Source organism: Megalobrama amblycephala, linkage group LG6 (assembly GCF_018812025.1).
Source record: "Megalobrama amblycephala isolate DHTTF-2021 linkage group LG6, ASM1881202v1, whole genome shotgun sequence".
In the NCBI taxonomy this organism is placed as follows: Eukaryota; Metazoa; Chordata; class Actinopteri; order Cypriniformes; family Xenocyprididae; genus Megalobrama; species Megalobrama amblycephala.
The window spans coordinates 6,846,336-6,861,997 of NC_063049.1; the positions used below are offsets into that span (position 1 = coordinate 6,846,336).

General features: G+C 36.6%; 1 protein-coding gene across 4 annotated transcripts; it reads right to left on the reverse strand.

Annotated features, from left to right (window-relative positions):
• Positions 1–2,325: 2,325 nt before the first annotated feature.
• Positions 2,326–15,413, reverse strand: pdk1 (pyruvate dehydrogenase kinase, isozyme 1). Of its 4 annotated transcripts, none has more exons than XM_048192749.1 (13): positions 15,126–15,413; positions 14,798–14,842; positions 14,514–14,683; positions 11,618–11,759; positions 11,458–11,529; positions 10,565–10,749; positions 10,198–10,293; positions 6,102–6,179; positions 5,887–5,963; positions 5,587–5,685; positions 4,658–4,768; positions 4,167–4,280; positions 2,326–3,243 (listed from the first exon to the last, which is right to left on the reverse strand). In XM_048192749.1, the coding sequence occupies exons 3-13, from the start codon at positions 14,620–14,622 to the stop codon at positions 3,103–3,105; spliced, it is 1,224 nt and encodes a 407-aa protein (XP_048048706.1). In that variant the 5' UTR covers positions 14,623–14,683; positions 14,798–14,842; positions 15,126–15,413; the 3' UTR covers positions 2,326–3,102. The 4 variants fall into 4 exon arrangements, with proteins under 4 accessions (XP_048048706.1, XP_048048705.1, XP_048048704.1 ...); XM_048192748.1 differs by having other exon boundaries at positions 14,514–14,646; positions 14,737–14,842; XM_048192747.1 differs by having other exon boundaries at positions 14,798–15,413.
• Between the last annotated feature and the right edge of the window lie 249 nt (positions 15,414–15,662).

A 15,662-nucleotide genomic window follows, 5' to 3' on the forward strand; every position in this document is an offset into this window, starting at 1 on the left:
TGGAAAACATTCCAGGATTTTTCTCCATATAGTGGACTTCACTGGGGTTCAACGGGTTGAAGGTCCAAATGTCAGTTTTTAGTGCAGCATCAAAGAGCTCTACATGATCCCAGACAAGGAGTAAGGGTTTTATCTAGAGAAACGATCTGTCATTTTCTAAAAACAAAAAAAATACAAATTACATACTTTTTAACCACAAATGCTCTTCTTGCACTGCTCTGCGACCACGCATTACGTAATCACGTTGGAAAGGTCACGCATGATGTTGGCAAAAAAACTCCATCTCATTTTCTCCTCCAACTTCAAAATCTTACGAATTTGTTGTTTTACCCTTTTTTTGTTGGTTTGTTTTTGTAAAGGCCATGTGACGCCTGTGTCACGTGACCTTTCCAATGTGATTACGTAATGTGTGTTGCATCGCAGAGCAGTGCAAGATGAGCATTTGTGGTTAAAAAGTATATAAAATGTTTTTTTTTTTTTTTTTTTAAGAAAATGACATTGTTTCTCTAGATAAGACCCTTATTCCTCGTCTGGGATCATGTAGAGCTCATTGAATATGCTCTGAAACTGACATTTGGACCTTCAACCCGTTGAACCCCAGTGAAGTCCACTATATGGAGAAAAATCCTGAAATGTTTATCAAAAACTTTTGTCTTTTTCTTCTGTCAAAAAGAAATTAACATCTTGGATGACATGGGGGTGAGTAAATTATCAGGAAATTTTAATTCTGAAGTGAACTAATACCAGACATCCCACACGTAAGAACAACCCCCCTCCTTCACAGCTCATTTCGAGGGAACGCTTCCCAAAACTCGTGCAGGAGTATTGGAACACGAGTGTTTGTTTACCACCGCCATTCACTGTATAGTGTTAGTGGATTCATTATGTCGGACTCACCGCAGGTAACTCATAATCTGCAGTTGTTACTCCTGACAAAAACATTGCATGCAGCGCCTGTGGAAAGTTACTGGAGCGCGCACGTCTCTCACAATGAACTTAATGGCGGTGATTGACAAGCCAGAGGGCCAATCTTTTACGCGATGATCGCGTAAACGATTGGCTGATGTTTTTAAATCCCCAGAGCCATAGAGAGATTAAAATCGAGCATGTATTTCTAGTACATTTAATCAGATTACCTCATCATTTGCAGTCAATAATGACTGTATCCACACAAGCAGCATGATATGATAGATTGATTGCATGCAGTCTGCTGTCTTAAATCGCGCTAAATTACTGTCATTCTCGACAATGCACCTTTGTAAAAGTGGAGATTTAGCACTTACTCGCATGAAGAACAAATATAGACACAGATAATGGATTAATTTCGATTTAAGACTCAAACTTTCTCCGATACAAAAACATACCTTGTGTGAGTTCTTGTATTTATGCCGAAAACGAGCAAGAACACACTTGTTCCCAAATATCCACATGACTGCAAACGTGACATTATTATACAACAGGTCAAAAAAAATAAAACGTACATTTTAAACACAGTACTGTCAGTATTTACTCTATTTTGTAATGAAATAATAGTTCTGACGACAACCACAGCAGAACTACAACACACTGACGTGTTTCACGAACAATTCTGCGGCTTTGAACGAATCGTGAGAGTCAATGATTAATTCTCAGCCACTTGCTTCGTTACTGAATGAATGACTCGCTCATAAAAACAGTGACTTGCTGCCACCTACTGGCGGTTTTAGTTTAATATTTAAAAGTATCACTTAGTTTTACAATCATTGCATATTTCTCTATTGAACATTTTTTTATGTAAAACATTCTAAAATAAATAAAGTTATTCATAAAGGTAAAAAAAAAAAAAAAAAAAAAAAAAAAAAATCAATTTAGGGGGCAAATACTGTCCCTTAATGGAAAAGGTGTGACTGCAGTCTAAGTGGAAGAGAGGGGGTACGCAGAAGGATGGTAATCCCTTCAGGGGGTACTCCAAGCTAAAAAGTTTGGGAACCACTGAGTGGCCCAAAAAGTATCTAGACATATTGATTAAATACAAGATATCAAGAGTTTTATGAAAACATGTACTACCCCAAATAATATTAAATAATATATAAAATATATAAATCTTTCAAATATAAAGCATTCTGACACTTTGTATACACAATTAGTGGTATGCAACTAATTTGATTTTTCATTTTCATGCAGGTTTTCTACTCTCTAAGAAAACCTGCATGAACTGACTTCACGTTTACTAAAAATCACTAAATCAAAAGTAGATCAAAAAAAAAAAAAAAAAAAGTTATGAGAAAAGCGCAATGACAGACATTTTAAACAAGCACACAATGCATCTGAAATGAGTTACTGCAGTTACAGTCCGTCTCCAGTAGAGGTCACTGGAATTGTACTTTATTGAACAGAATGAGTTTCAAACTACTGAACACTCTTGTAAAACCCCATAAAGAGAAGCACACGATTCCACACGTACATGCGTTTGTTCCTTTTTTGTCACTTAAGAGCCTGAAAAGTTACATAGCTGAAGCTGAACATTTCCTGGTGGTGTGAAGCATTTAACACTTTAAAGCTCTTCACGCTACACTCACAACTTCTTAAAAAAAAAAAAAAAAAAAGCATCTTTCTTTAGACTGGCTCTGAAAACAAAATAACACATGGAACAGTACATGGAATGTGAAGTCCCAGTTATGCTGGTACATGAGCTCGATCTCCCAAACCACAGCATGTAACATTTTAAAGCAAAAATGATCACCATTACGGTCCATCTCATGATGACAGATAAATAAATATATACTGATTTAGACATTCAAATATATGAGCAGGAAAACACTGTATCTCACTCAAAAGTAACACACACACTTAAAATACACCAGAACAGGCAACAGCAGTATCGTCTATCTGGGATGTGATGGCACTAGCAACACCTGTGCTAACTTATAATACTGGTACCACCCGCAACAGTGCAAAACTTTCTCATTAGAACACACAAGAAACATGTTGGGTTTCAGCATGCTCATAATATTGTCTCTTTCTTTATTCTGAATCTACACAAGAGCAGACAGACGAAGGTAAGACGCTTGGATCTATTCGGGCTGCTGAAGCATGTGCGTCGGTGTATGTCGTCAGACGAGTCTAGAAGCTGCGGAAGGTGCTCATGTCTTTGGGTTCTTTGCTGGGAACACACCAGTCGTCGGCCTCGTGGATGGTTTTATAATGTTTCCAGGCCGATTTGTTGTAAACGGGAAGCCTCTCAATGGACTCTGTGGACAAAGCCTTCAGGGACCAAAAGAATACTTTATTATGAATGGAATTCAGGAGTGAAAAAGTAAATAAATCAAACACTATTTCAGAAAAAAAAAAGCTAGTTGTGTGGGTGAACCTAACAAAAACGTACAGTTATTACACTGTAATTATTGTTTTAATAAGTCTCCTGATCACCAAGGCTGCATTTATTTGATCAGAAATACAGTAAAATTGTGAAATAGTACATTTTAAAACAACTGTTTTCTGTATTTTTAATGTAATTTATTTATTTTTATATAAATTACTCATCTTCAGTGTCACATGATCCTTCAGAAATCATTCTAATATGCCGATTTGCTGCTCAAGAAACATTTCTGATTATTATCAATGTTAAAAATTGTTGTGATGCTTAATATTGTCAAAATATTTTTTTTCTGTTCTTAGATGAATAGAAATCTTTTTTTGTAACAATATAAATGTTTTTACTGTCACTTTTGATCAATTTAATGCATCCCTGATGAATAAAATTATTCAATTATTTTAAAAAAGTCAATCTTACCAACCCCAAACTTTGAATGGTAGGGAATATATATTTTTATAATGTAAATATTATTATTATTATTATATTTATTTTTAGTGTAGTGTAATGTGTCTACATTTTTCTCATGACATTCTTATTACCGTAATATAATGTTTTTTTTACCCATATTTCTTTGTATTTACTATATGAGAACTGATTTATACAGATCAGTGGATGAGAATTATTATTATTATTATTATTACTACAGTAAAAAGAATGTCATGTTTTTATTATGTCATAAATAAGCAAAACATCTGAATGGTCTCAAAACAGAATGAATTTTAAATGAATGAAAAATAAGTATATCATTTTGGGGAGATCAAATATACTTTTTAAGAGTTACACAAAAAGGGTTACACACAGAGGTACTCACTCTAATGTAAATGACGGCATCTGTGCCGAATCCCTCCATAGAGTAGAGCTTCAGGTCACCCTGGAAATATCTGGCGTAAAGTCTGGAGATGGGCAGACCGTAACCATAGCCAGCCTGAGACCACATGATAAAACACGCCATCAACACAGAATATATTGATAATAAATATAGAATATTGTGCATGCTTTAACATGCCATTTAAGACTGCTCAGTCAGGAAATGCAATTGTATGAATTTCTCATTTTTATTGATAAGCAACTTGAGACAGGACAGGAAATAATGAAGGCAAGAGAGAGGAAGCGAGATCAAGAAATGCAGGCTTGAACTTGCTACATCCATATGAGAACCACAACCCCATCTGTCTGAGCTTGTACCTTAACCACTAAGCCACAATTAGTACACCAGTTAACTTTCTAACCATAAAAACTGAAAGAATGTGGATCCCTGGGGTGCGGTTATATGATCATATTTCAGTGATGTCACGTACTGACCAGAGGAGTGGCTCGAGACGTGTCCATCTGAGGACGAGGCGCAGTGGAGTAGGTGTACGTAAACAACCTGTCAATCTTCCTCAATGGGACTCCGCCTCCACGATCACTGACCTATGAGAGAACAAGATGAGAGTCTATCACATTAAAATTAATATTTTTATTGTTTAACAGCCTATTATTAATCAAGAAATCTGACATTACTGCTTTTCAAAAGCTTGGGGTCAGTCAGATTTTGTAATGTTTCTGAAAGTAGTATTTTATTTTCATCAAGGCTGCGCTTATTTGATGAAAATACAGTAAAAACAGTAAATATTGTTATTTTCTATTTAAATATAGCTTAAATAGGGCTGTCAAGTGATTATAATTTTTAATTTTAATTAATTACATGAAGTGCCGATTACTTATAACAAATTTAGCTGAGAAATTACCCCCAAAAGATCATTTAAAGTCATTATTGTGTTAAATGAGAAACAGCTTTAGAAAGAAATATTTTATTTGATTCAGGCAGGCCATGATTTTTTATTTTTATTTTTTTATTTTTTTTCAGAAGCTGTATTTAGATATATTTACACACTGTTTATTGCAGCTCAGAGATGGCATGAATGCATTTACACTGCAATTACTATTGCATAAATAATGCAATGAGTTTAATGGGCTTTAAATGAGTCTCAAGCAGATAGTTCACCCAAAACTGAAAAAAGTCCCTCAAGTCATTTCAAATGGAACATAAAAGAAGATAATTTGAGAAATGTCTCAGTTTTTTTTTTTTCTTCTTCTTCTTCTTCATACAGTACAATGGAAGTCAATGGTAACCAAAACCAGTTTGGTTACCAACACTCTTCAAAATATCTTCTTTAAAGGGTAGGGTAGGCAACTTCGGAGAAGGTGAGGTGAGACCACAGATTTTACCACAGCCAGTCTGTCCGTACCTTAACGGTCAAGTCTTCATGGCCGAGGACGATCTGAACATGCACTGGGGGATATTCCATGGCATCTTCATAAAGTTCCATGGTGGCGCGCATGGCATTCTGCAGGAGTCACACAACATATCTCAGCTCTGCACACTGCTGCACATCTTAAAGAGCAAAGCTGTGTCATGAAACAGAAATCATGCATACAGTAATGTTGCAAAAATGAATTTTTACACTTTACTCAGAACTTTTGGAAAATACGCTCTACAGATGACTTTATACATCAACATTTCAGTGGTGAAAATTGATGTACAGCACCTTAAAGAGCTCAAACACCATGTGGTACAGATGAGACGGCACATACACCACAGCAATGGGTTTATCTGGTCCTTTAACTGCAGAGGAAACACATGAGAAACAGCAGTCACATACAATCCTCCATGCAGAATGCTGATGGGTTTACTGATCATTAATTCAGTCACATGATTCACATAATTCAATCACAAGTAAATGTGTGTGCAGCACAAGGTTACCATTAAATTCTTCCAGTAGTAGGTCTGGTGAGTTCATGTAATACCGGTCACACAGGTTTCGGGCATTTTCATAAGCATCTATACAAAACAAAATTAAGAAACCATTTGAACATTGAATAGAGAATAAGCATTTTGATCACTGAATCAAAATGTAAAAATTTATTTGACTAGTAATATAATATACAATAATAATATATATAGGGTGCGATTTGTGATGTTTTTGAAATGTGTGTTGTTGTTTTATTTATTCATAATACATTTTTTATTTCAGGGTTCCTACACATTTTCCTTTTCAAAATTCCATACTTTTCCGTACTCAAATTTCCAGACCTCCTTCCAAACAATTTCTGCCATTGGTAAGCCTCGTCTCCTTTTCTATGTTTTCTCTGCTTCATGTTTGTAGTCTTCATGTTCTACAGTCTTTTAGTGATTTTAAAATCAGTGTTTGATTGCTGAAATAAAGTTTTGTATTTAGTATTCAGGTCTAAGCCCTTCTCTTCTTAAAACCACGTACCCGTGTGACTTTTGTTGGGGATTTTCTACAAATACTAATATATTCCCTGTTTAACAGGGTGGTACAGTGACTTAGTTTGTTTCTCTTTCCGACCATACCACTCGCTACATAGGCGTAAATATTTAATTTGTCTATTAATTCAATACATTTACTTTATAGACATCCTTCTGTGATTTATCCATTCTGCTCTGTTGTCAGTATTGGTTGTTGGTATCGAAGCATTTCTATAGAGTAGCCTACAAGTACGAGTAGCCTTCACAAGCGCACTATGACAGTTTCACTAATGTTTTAGAAATTCATACCTTTATAAACATATCTGCGAAGTGAAGAGAGGTGAAAAAGCTGATGCATAGGAACTAAATAGTTGTAGGGGGGTCTGGGGGCATCGTCCCCCAGGAGAAGATTTTTGTGATTTTAACATGTGAACAAAGCATTCTGGTGTTCTCTGACAAGAACACAAATGGAAAAAACAACATTTGCTTCAAGTAAAAAATAAATTGGCACTAGGGCTGAGCATTGACAAATTTCACAATTGAATGCGATGTGATTTTGATTCCGAAGCTTGCGATTTGATTACCTTTGATTCAGTATTGATTCATTTGGGGCCCATCAGGTACATGGCAAATTTCCTCAAAGAAATAAATCTAATCTCAACTAATGCTGTAAACTATACAGAGAACCACAGCTGGTACATCATTATAATATTAGGTTAACATTGATTGTAAGCTACTTGCATATAGGCTAAATTACACATAATGAAGTTTTTATAATAATGTTATAATACATTTTTAATGACAATTATTTTTCTACTCTTGTTTTATGTAGGCCTAAACATTTAAATAGTGGCTGTCATAAAACGGATTTATATATTCAGTATCTAATCACGTTGAGTACAAATACAATGAATATGCAATAGCCTATAGTGCATATATTTAGCAAAATGCTCCTCTTGAAGTTCATTTTTGAAGCTGAATATTGAGTTTTTGGACATTGAACGGCTAAATGTGACATTTTTACAAGCTGTTTTATTGACGCCTTTCTGCGGCTGAAACACTGATTGATCGATTGCATGTGACATGATACAGATTTCGGTAAGTTGTACTGTATCTTTCAACATACCTTCGGATGTTCAACCATGTTTATTTTGTGTTGTAACTAGTAAAGCGGAAGAGATGGTTGGTTCACGAGCGCTACAGCGATCTATCACGGCAAGAATGATCGCGACTCTCTCCAGTCTATGGGAAAGTAACCCATTTTCGATTCTTGTGAGAATCTTGTAACACACACACACACTCTCCCCGAAAAAAAAAAACTCTTCGGATCTAAACGATTCACATAAATTACGTATTTTGATTCAAAACGGCTAATTTCGCCAAAAAGTGACTAGTTTGCAGGTATGATAAATTAGAAAACTGAATAGAGCCAATAGTCTGGAAACATAAATATTTTTTCATACTTTTCCAGACCTGGAAATTACTCGAATCAAATTCCATACTTTTCCACACTTTTCCAAACTGTGCAGGAACCCTGAAATGTATTCTAAATGTATTCTAGCATCGGAGCACAAATGAATCAGCGTGTCGAATCAGCTGTTCGGAGCGCCAAAGTCACATGATTTCAGCCGTTGGCAGTTTGACACACGATCTGAATCATGATTCGACACACTGATTCATTCGCGCTCCGAATCTTCCTGAAGCAGTGTTTTGAAATCGGCCATCACTAAATAAGTCGTTATTTTGTTTTGTTTTTGGCGCACCAAAAATATTCTCGTTGCTTTATAATATTAATATTGAACCACTGTACTCACATGAACTGATTTAAACATGTTTTTAGTACATTAATGGATCTTGAGAGAGGAAATGTCATTGCTGTGAATGAAGGCCTCACTGAGCCATCGGATTTCAACAAAAATATCTTAATTTGTGTTGATGAACAAAGGTCTTACGGGTGTAGAACGACATGAGGGTGAGTAATAAATGACAGAATTTTCATTTTTGGGTGAACTCACCCTTTAATTCATCAAGTAGAGCGAGTTTTTCACTCTTATGTCATGTCCTTTCCTCATTGGAACGCTCATGCATATTATAAGCATCTACATTTGAGCAGATACTTTTTTACCTCTCGTTGGTTTCAAGGATTACATAATCAGAGAATATTTGTTTTTGATTTGAATTGGTTCATTTAATTTCACATTTCAAGCTTTCTATAGAAATACAACTCTTATAGTGACTGAGGCACTTGTATACTAAGTTTGGGTTCATTTTTTGATGCGCTCCAGAAAGCAGACAGAGATGGGAGAAAGCACATCCTGTTTGTTTGTTTTTTCTTTATTTTACAAAAGCATAACATTTTGTTGTTATTGTGAGTGTATACAAATAAAAGAAAACCCTTTACAGTTTCAAATGATGTCTTATTCTTCTTATCTGTATGACTAAAATCTATTTATTTTTTAGAGTATTTTAAGTTCTTTCCTCTGTCATGAAAAAAAATCCTGGTGCATTCGTCAAACTCTTTTTAACATGCCAGGATCAAAAGCAGATTTTTCATACAAGATAATAACAAAACCCAACGTGCTGTCAACATAAAAATTAGACTGTATGCCTCACAACACTTGAGTCAGCATGGTAATTCACCTCCAGTCTGTAGTTTTCATGTTGAAATGGACTATTCTGTGACTATTGTGCTTTGAGACATTTTGAAAAGCCGTGCATGGAGTAGGCCACTGGAACCGGACTGTAACTTAAACACGTAGTGTCATCACATGAGCGCAATCGCCAACAGTGAAAGTCCATTTCTGATGTTACTGTTGTTTAAATGTGCTTGCTGAAGCATTTTAATTAGTTATATATATTTTCAAATCTCTGTTTTAGATATTTTATATGGTCTATTGGTGAAGTAGCATTGATCACTGTTGGGAGGGGGACCAGAGGGGGGGATATCCCCCCCCCATCCCCCCAGCAAATTGCACCATATACTGTATGTATATGTATATAAATAATTAAAATTGTGTAATGCACACTTAGCCTTGAATTATCCAGATTATGCTACGGTTTATTGCCAAAAAATGACAAGTTAAAGTTGACATTGATGTTTTTCAAAATTTGACTGTAAGGGTTAAAACGGTGGTTATTTTCATCAGCTAAGACTCGTTAGATGTAGCATTCTGCACGATTTAAAACAAAGACACAGAGATAAAGTACTGCCGTAAGATAACATGTTTGATTGAACACGTTTCTGTCTATTTCTAAGTCTATTTTAGGACCATATTTTCAATTTTTTTTGCAAAGTGATATTATTTTCATGACAATTAAGTACATTTCAAATTTTCATCGCTGCAATGTGTCTAGATGTTTTACTTTTAAGATTTTTTTTTTGCTAATCTCAGTGATGTTTCTCATTAATTACTGTATAGAACTGATATTTAAATTGTATTCCTACATTTAAATATTCATCCATCATGGTAGCATTTGCTATATTCAATTTAATTTAAGCTGATTTGAAATAAATAAATAATTGAAAAATAATAATAATAACAAAATCTTCAAAGTCTATTGCTACGTTTATAAGAAAAATCACGATCACCTTTGACCACATCAGTGACACGACAGCTGGGGTCGATGCTGCCGATCTGTTTGGGATGAGCAGGATTGTCGCGCACCTTTCCCCCAAACAGAAGAGCTGAAAACACACAGAGATCATGTTATTGACATATAATCCTCTCAATGGTGGTGGAACAACAGATCAGTGTTTACAGGGTGACAATCAATGACAGATTCAGAAATGTGGGGCACCGATGGCTGTGAAACTCGTAAACATGTCAGCCTGTGCTGCTAGACCAAACTATACTATGAGTGAACTTTCCAGAAGCCCCATTCAACGGACTTTACATTTCTGCTGTTCATAATGGACCCCATTATAAAGTAGAGCACTAGATGTGTGTGTGTCTCACTGTGCTGGTTCAGGAGCATTCTGATTGAAATCCTGCTCATGTAGAAGCGGTCCAGGAAGTACTGCATGTTCTGGCTGGTGATGGGGTCGGTGCCGTAGGTCTCCTTATACTCCACCACTCCTTGAGCCATGGTGGGCACTACATCATTGTGGCGGTTTCTGATCTTAATCACAGCATCTGTGAAGCTAAAACAACAAGAGTGTATTTGTTAGCACAAGCAAAACTGGAAGGTAGAGGTCTTTAGTGGTGCACTTGGATCTGAAAACTGAGGTCCAACCTGAGAGGGTTTGGGTTTTAAACTTTTGTACAAACTAGTAATTTTAAATGGGACCGATAATGCCCCTTTTACATGATGTAATATAAGTCTCTGGTGTCCCCAGAATGTGTCTGTGAAGTTTCAGCTCAAAATACCCCACAGATCATTTATTATAGCTTATCAAATTTGCCCCTATTTGGGTTTGAGCAAAAACATACTGTTTTTGTGTGTCCCTTTAAATGCAGATGAGCTGCTGCTCCCCGCCCCCTTTCCAGAAGAGGGCGAAGCTTTAACAGCTCAACAACAACAAAGCTGGAGAATCTCACGCAGCCAAAATGAGGATTGTCAGTAACAGTGTTCAGCCTTACATTGTTCAAACCGGAGTCGACACTTATGGACTCAATGCAACTGGCCTCTACAAAGTAGAGGCTACATTATCTGGCAACATGGGTAAAAAAATATAGCTAACATAAACGTTATAAAAAAGGATTGGAGATTAAATTTCATGAACAAATAAGGAAGGAATATTGGCATACTTTTAAATTAAATTGGGTTTGGGTAAGAAATGACTCTGGTCGGATACAGATCTTAGGACCAGAGAAGACCTCTACTGGAGGGTATGTGTTTTATCTCTTACTTGTGTGAGACCATTTGATCATCAATATCCTTGTCCTTGAAATCAAGTATATCCTGGAAACTTTGCATGTACCTGCAGAGATGCAACACAACCAAAGATTGTAGCTCAGATATGCAAACATATCCCAATAATACGACTACACGCATGCATTCACACTGACCAGCTCTGCACCAGCCGCACTGAAGGAGTTCTCAGCAGGTTATCAGGCAATAAATCTATTTCCTTCAAAATATTTGCCAGCCTGACAGGCAGCTCCTGTCTTAGAAACGTGAATGACGTTTTCTCACACGCGTTCTCTGAACCTGAAGAGAAAAATGTGTACAGAAAGACAGAAAACTATGAGATCATAATAATCATTTAGTAAATTAAAGGCACAGTATGTAAGTTTCGCCACTAGTGGTCACTTTTTCAAAACCATAACAACGGCATAGCTTGATGACTCTGTGAATCAGCGTGGAATCATGGGAGTTGTCAATCCGACGGGAAGAAGTCATTGTCATGGAGGAGCTGATGTACTAAAGGTGCCATAGAATGGCCATTTCACAAGATGTAATATAAGTCTAAGGTGTCCCCAGAATGTGTCTGTGAAGTTTCAGCTCAAAATACCCCATAGATTTTTTTTGTACCATGTTTTAACTGCCATTTTTTGGGGTGGGAGGAAAAATGCACTGATTTGGTGCGTGTGTACACCTTTAAATGCTTGTGCTCCCCGCCCCCAAGCTCGCGACTCCATTAAACATTGCATAAATACTACGGAAGTTCACACAGCAAATATAACTCAAAATTGATTTTTTTCTGAAGCAGCATATCAGATCACGTAAGTATGGTATGTATTTTGTGGATGTTTGCTAACACTCAATTCTGAATGAGTCTGATAGTGTGCTGCACGGCTAACGTGGCTAAAGCTACACACAGTTGGAGAAACTCATTAAGAATGAAGATGCGTTTATGAATTATACAGACTGCAAGCATTTTTGGATTAAAAATGAATTTTCATGGCTCTGGTCTCCGTGAATACAGTAAGAAACGATGGGAACTTTAACCACATTTAACAGTACATTAGCAACATGCTAATTAAACATTTAAAAAAAAAAGAAAATTTACAAATATCACTAAATGTATCATGATATCATGGATCATGAACTTCTGATGATTCGGCTGTGCAGCTCCACGACATTAATACTGGCTTGCCTTGAACATGCGCTGGTATATGCAAATTTTGTGGGCGTAAATAATAATGATCCTGACTGTTACATAACAGTCGGTGTTATGATGGGAGTCGCCATTTTTCCGGAGTGTTTTTCACGCACAAGATTTACATATGAAGAAGGAAACACAACAGGAAGTTTGAGGCTCACAGCATGTCATTTCCATGTACACAACTCTTATTATTCAACTATGCCAAGGTGAATACAATTTCCCATTCCATGGCACCTTTAAAGTTTTATTAACATTACTGTGGTATGAAGCAGGGCGTGGCTAAGAGCCTGGGGCATTGTACACTGCTGTTTTTATTATGCTTATATAAAAATGAATTTTCATGGCTCTGGTCGCAGTTGGACATACAAACATGTTACTCGTAGTAAATCAAGAAAACAAGAGATTCAAACAATAAGACTACGAGCTATTTAACAATGATTCGTTTTCTGTCAATAAAGGTATCCAAACAGTTGCTCACCTGTCCTATAAAACAATATATTAAAGAGTCTTTGGCGTTTCCATGATCTCAATGGAATTATTACACGGCTCTGTGGAATACTTGATTCTGATTGGTCAATCAGGCCATTCAGCGGTATGTTATTCACTGATAACAACCACTGAAAACAGATAACACAGGCTCATCTGGGTTACTGAAGTCACCAGCGCTATACGCTTGCTAGAAGCGTTTTGTGAATTAATAAAATATTAAAACTCAGTAAAATCAATATTTTGTGTACAGTTATTTAATTATTAGTCATCCGGTATCGTGGACTCGCTCTCTCGTTTCATACAAACGCAGCTGCTGCCATTTTGCAACTATTAACAACAGGTGCGATTTTAAATCAGTTTAAATCATCTTTATCCCCATTATTATGTATGTGGCGAAATGCCGTTTAATAAGTGGTGTGACTGTACCGTATCCCTTAAATATCCATCTAGTTTGAACTTGACGGACGAGCAACTGCTCTCTTCGCGGAAGCTTTGCGTTTAAAGAGCTAATAAAATATTTAGACTCAGATCAATATTTTGTGTCTAATTATTTACTTATGTGGCAAGTAGCCATGTAATAAGCGGGATAATGTACATCCAGCCGACTGTTATTAAAAAATAAACACCTTCAGGCTGATGTAACATCACCCTGTCAGGGTTTATCTGAGATAACAACCGGCTGGATGTGCATTATCCCTTACGTAAAATGGAAGGGAATCGAGGGTAAAGCGAATATGACGTCATTGACAGGCGACGCAATGACACGGACCGTTACACTGGTTAAAATAGCTGATTTCTCTGTATTTAAACATTGTTGGAAACACTTAGGATAATGTAAGTACACAAGTCAACAAAATATAAAGGCCTAACATTGTTCTAGTGGTTTCTGGATATTTTAATTAAAAAAAAAAATCTTACATATTGTGCCTTTAATTGATTCTATTCTACTTATAAAAATTATCATGGGTTTACTGTGGTAAAGCGGGGACTGAGTACAGGTTTCCCATAGCGATTTCTACCCAGGGGATCCAAGGCAATATACTGTACATGTTGCAATGTAAACAATATACAATGATTTATAGATATGGTTATCAAACTATTCCATAGATAGTATATGTAAAATTACTGTCATTCACATCAAATACCATAATCACTGCACCTGATAATACTCTTTTCTAACATTCTATTCTAATCTACTTAAAATTACCATGATAGTACAGGAATTACATTTTAAATATTCCAACTCTTAGAATTTTTTAAAATTCTATTCTACTACACTTAAGGATTGGATCTTGTAAGGGACTCTCAATTTATTCTGTTCTGTTCTATTCTCATATTAAATTGTATCCACTTGATTCCAGACTTACCAAAATCTATGAACTGTTTCATAGAGAGAGGAGAAGGCGAGAATCTGGAGTAAAAGTCGATTTGTTTGGAAACAGATGCAGCGTTCATCAAAGTCCTGAAGAGTCTCATATTGGCGTCTTTTGCTGTTTGGTTCTTCAGAAAATCCAGAAAAATGTGTCCTGTTGGCTTTCTGAAATCATATTATTTTCTTGTCCAAAATATAATCAGCAGAAGACTGCGTACTTGTTTCTCGTGGTATGAAGTTGAATGTCAGTCATGTTCACACATGCAGCGATTCACTCACTCAAAATCAATGATGCGGGTAAATCCAGGTCTGTCTGGAAAATCTCTGTGGAAAATAGAGCTCTGTATTACCCGGTAATGGCACTGCAAACATTATATATATGTGACACGGCCCTACACATGCAGGTAATCCCGGAGTAAAGCTTGACGGGTGTGAAGAGCGATAAGCGCTCAGCAGCATGTGTGTATGAACTCATCTGATACGCAGGAGCATCAGCGCACACTGGGCCTCATTAAAGCACATTACACGCACACTATCCTCAAGCCGCTAAACAACACCGACTGAGCTCCGAGCACAACAAACCCTGAAAAGAGCTGTAATCTCTGACCTGTTTTCCTAATTGTCAATCTGTTTTGCCAGGTTGCTGTAAACAAGTTGACTCGCGTTAATGCTGCACTGACGTAGATGTTTCATTAAAGCGTAGAGCGTCCACTCTGTTTTACTTCCGACTTGCGGGAGTCGTTGAAACACGTGACTCTCTGCGGCGTTCCTGATTAGTACAACGTAAAGTTGTCATGCTGAATAAAGGAACGTTTTCAAACCACTCACGCAGAAGTGAGGAATATCGAAGAATATACACTAAGAAGAAGCGACACTCGATAGAAGGTTCCATTGAAACACCGGCGCCCAGCAGCGGCCCTGCGTTCCCGCCATTTTGGAGTGAAAGCGATTGTAAGTCCACTAGTTTCTATGGCAATATCAGCTGCTTTGTTAAAAGCTGAAATCCAACCTGAATGATGACAACACAGAATAAAATACTATCACTAGTGATAATCAAATCCTTTTACGGTTTATTTTACACACTTGTGTTAAAGTTTTTTTTTCACAAAACTCTCTAGAAACCCATTCAGTTCGGGTTAAAATT

Bases quoted from the DNA above. Each gene is read 5' to 3' on its own strand.
- pdk1 (XM_048192749.1), bottom strand. From the start codon at position 14,622: ATGAGACTCTTCAGGACTTTGATGAACGCTGCATCTGTTTCCAAACAA. The intron at 10,750-11,457 runs GTAAGAGATAAA...TTGTTGTTTTAG, and splicing joins GATCAAATGGTCTCACACAA to CTTCACAGATGCTGTGATTA. The intron at 3,244-4,166 runs GTGAGTACCTCT...TGGTCCCTGAAG, and splicing joins ATGCCGTCATTTACATTAGA to GCTTTGTCCACAGAGTCCAT.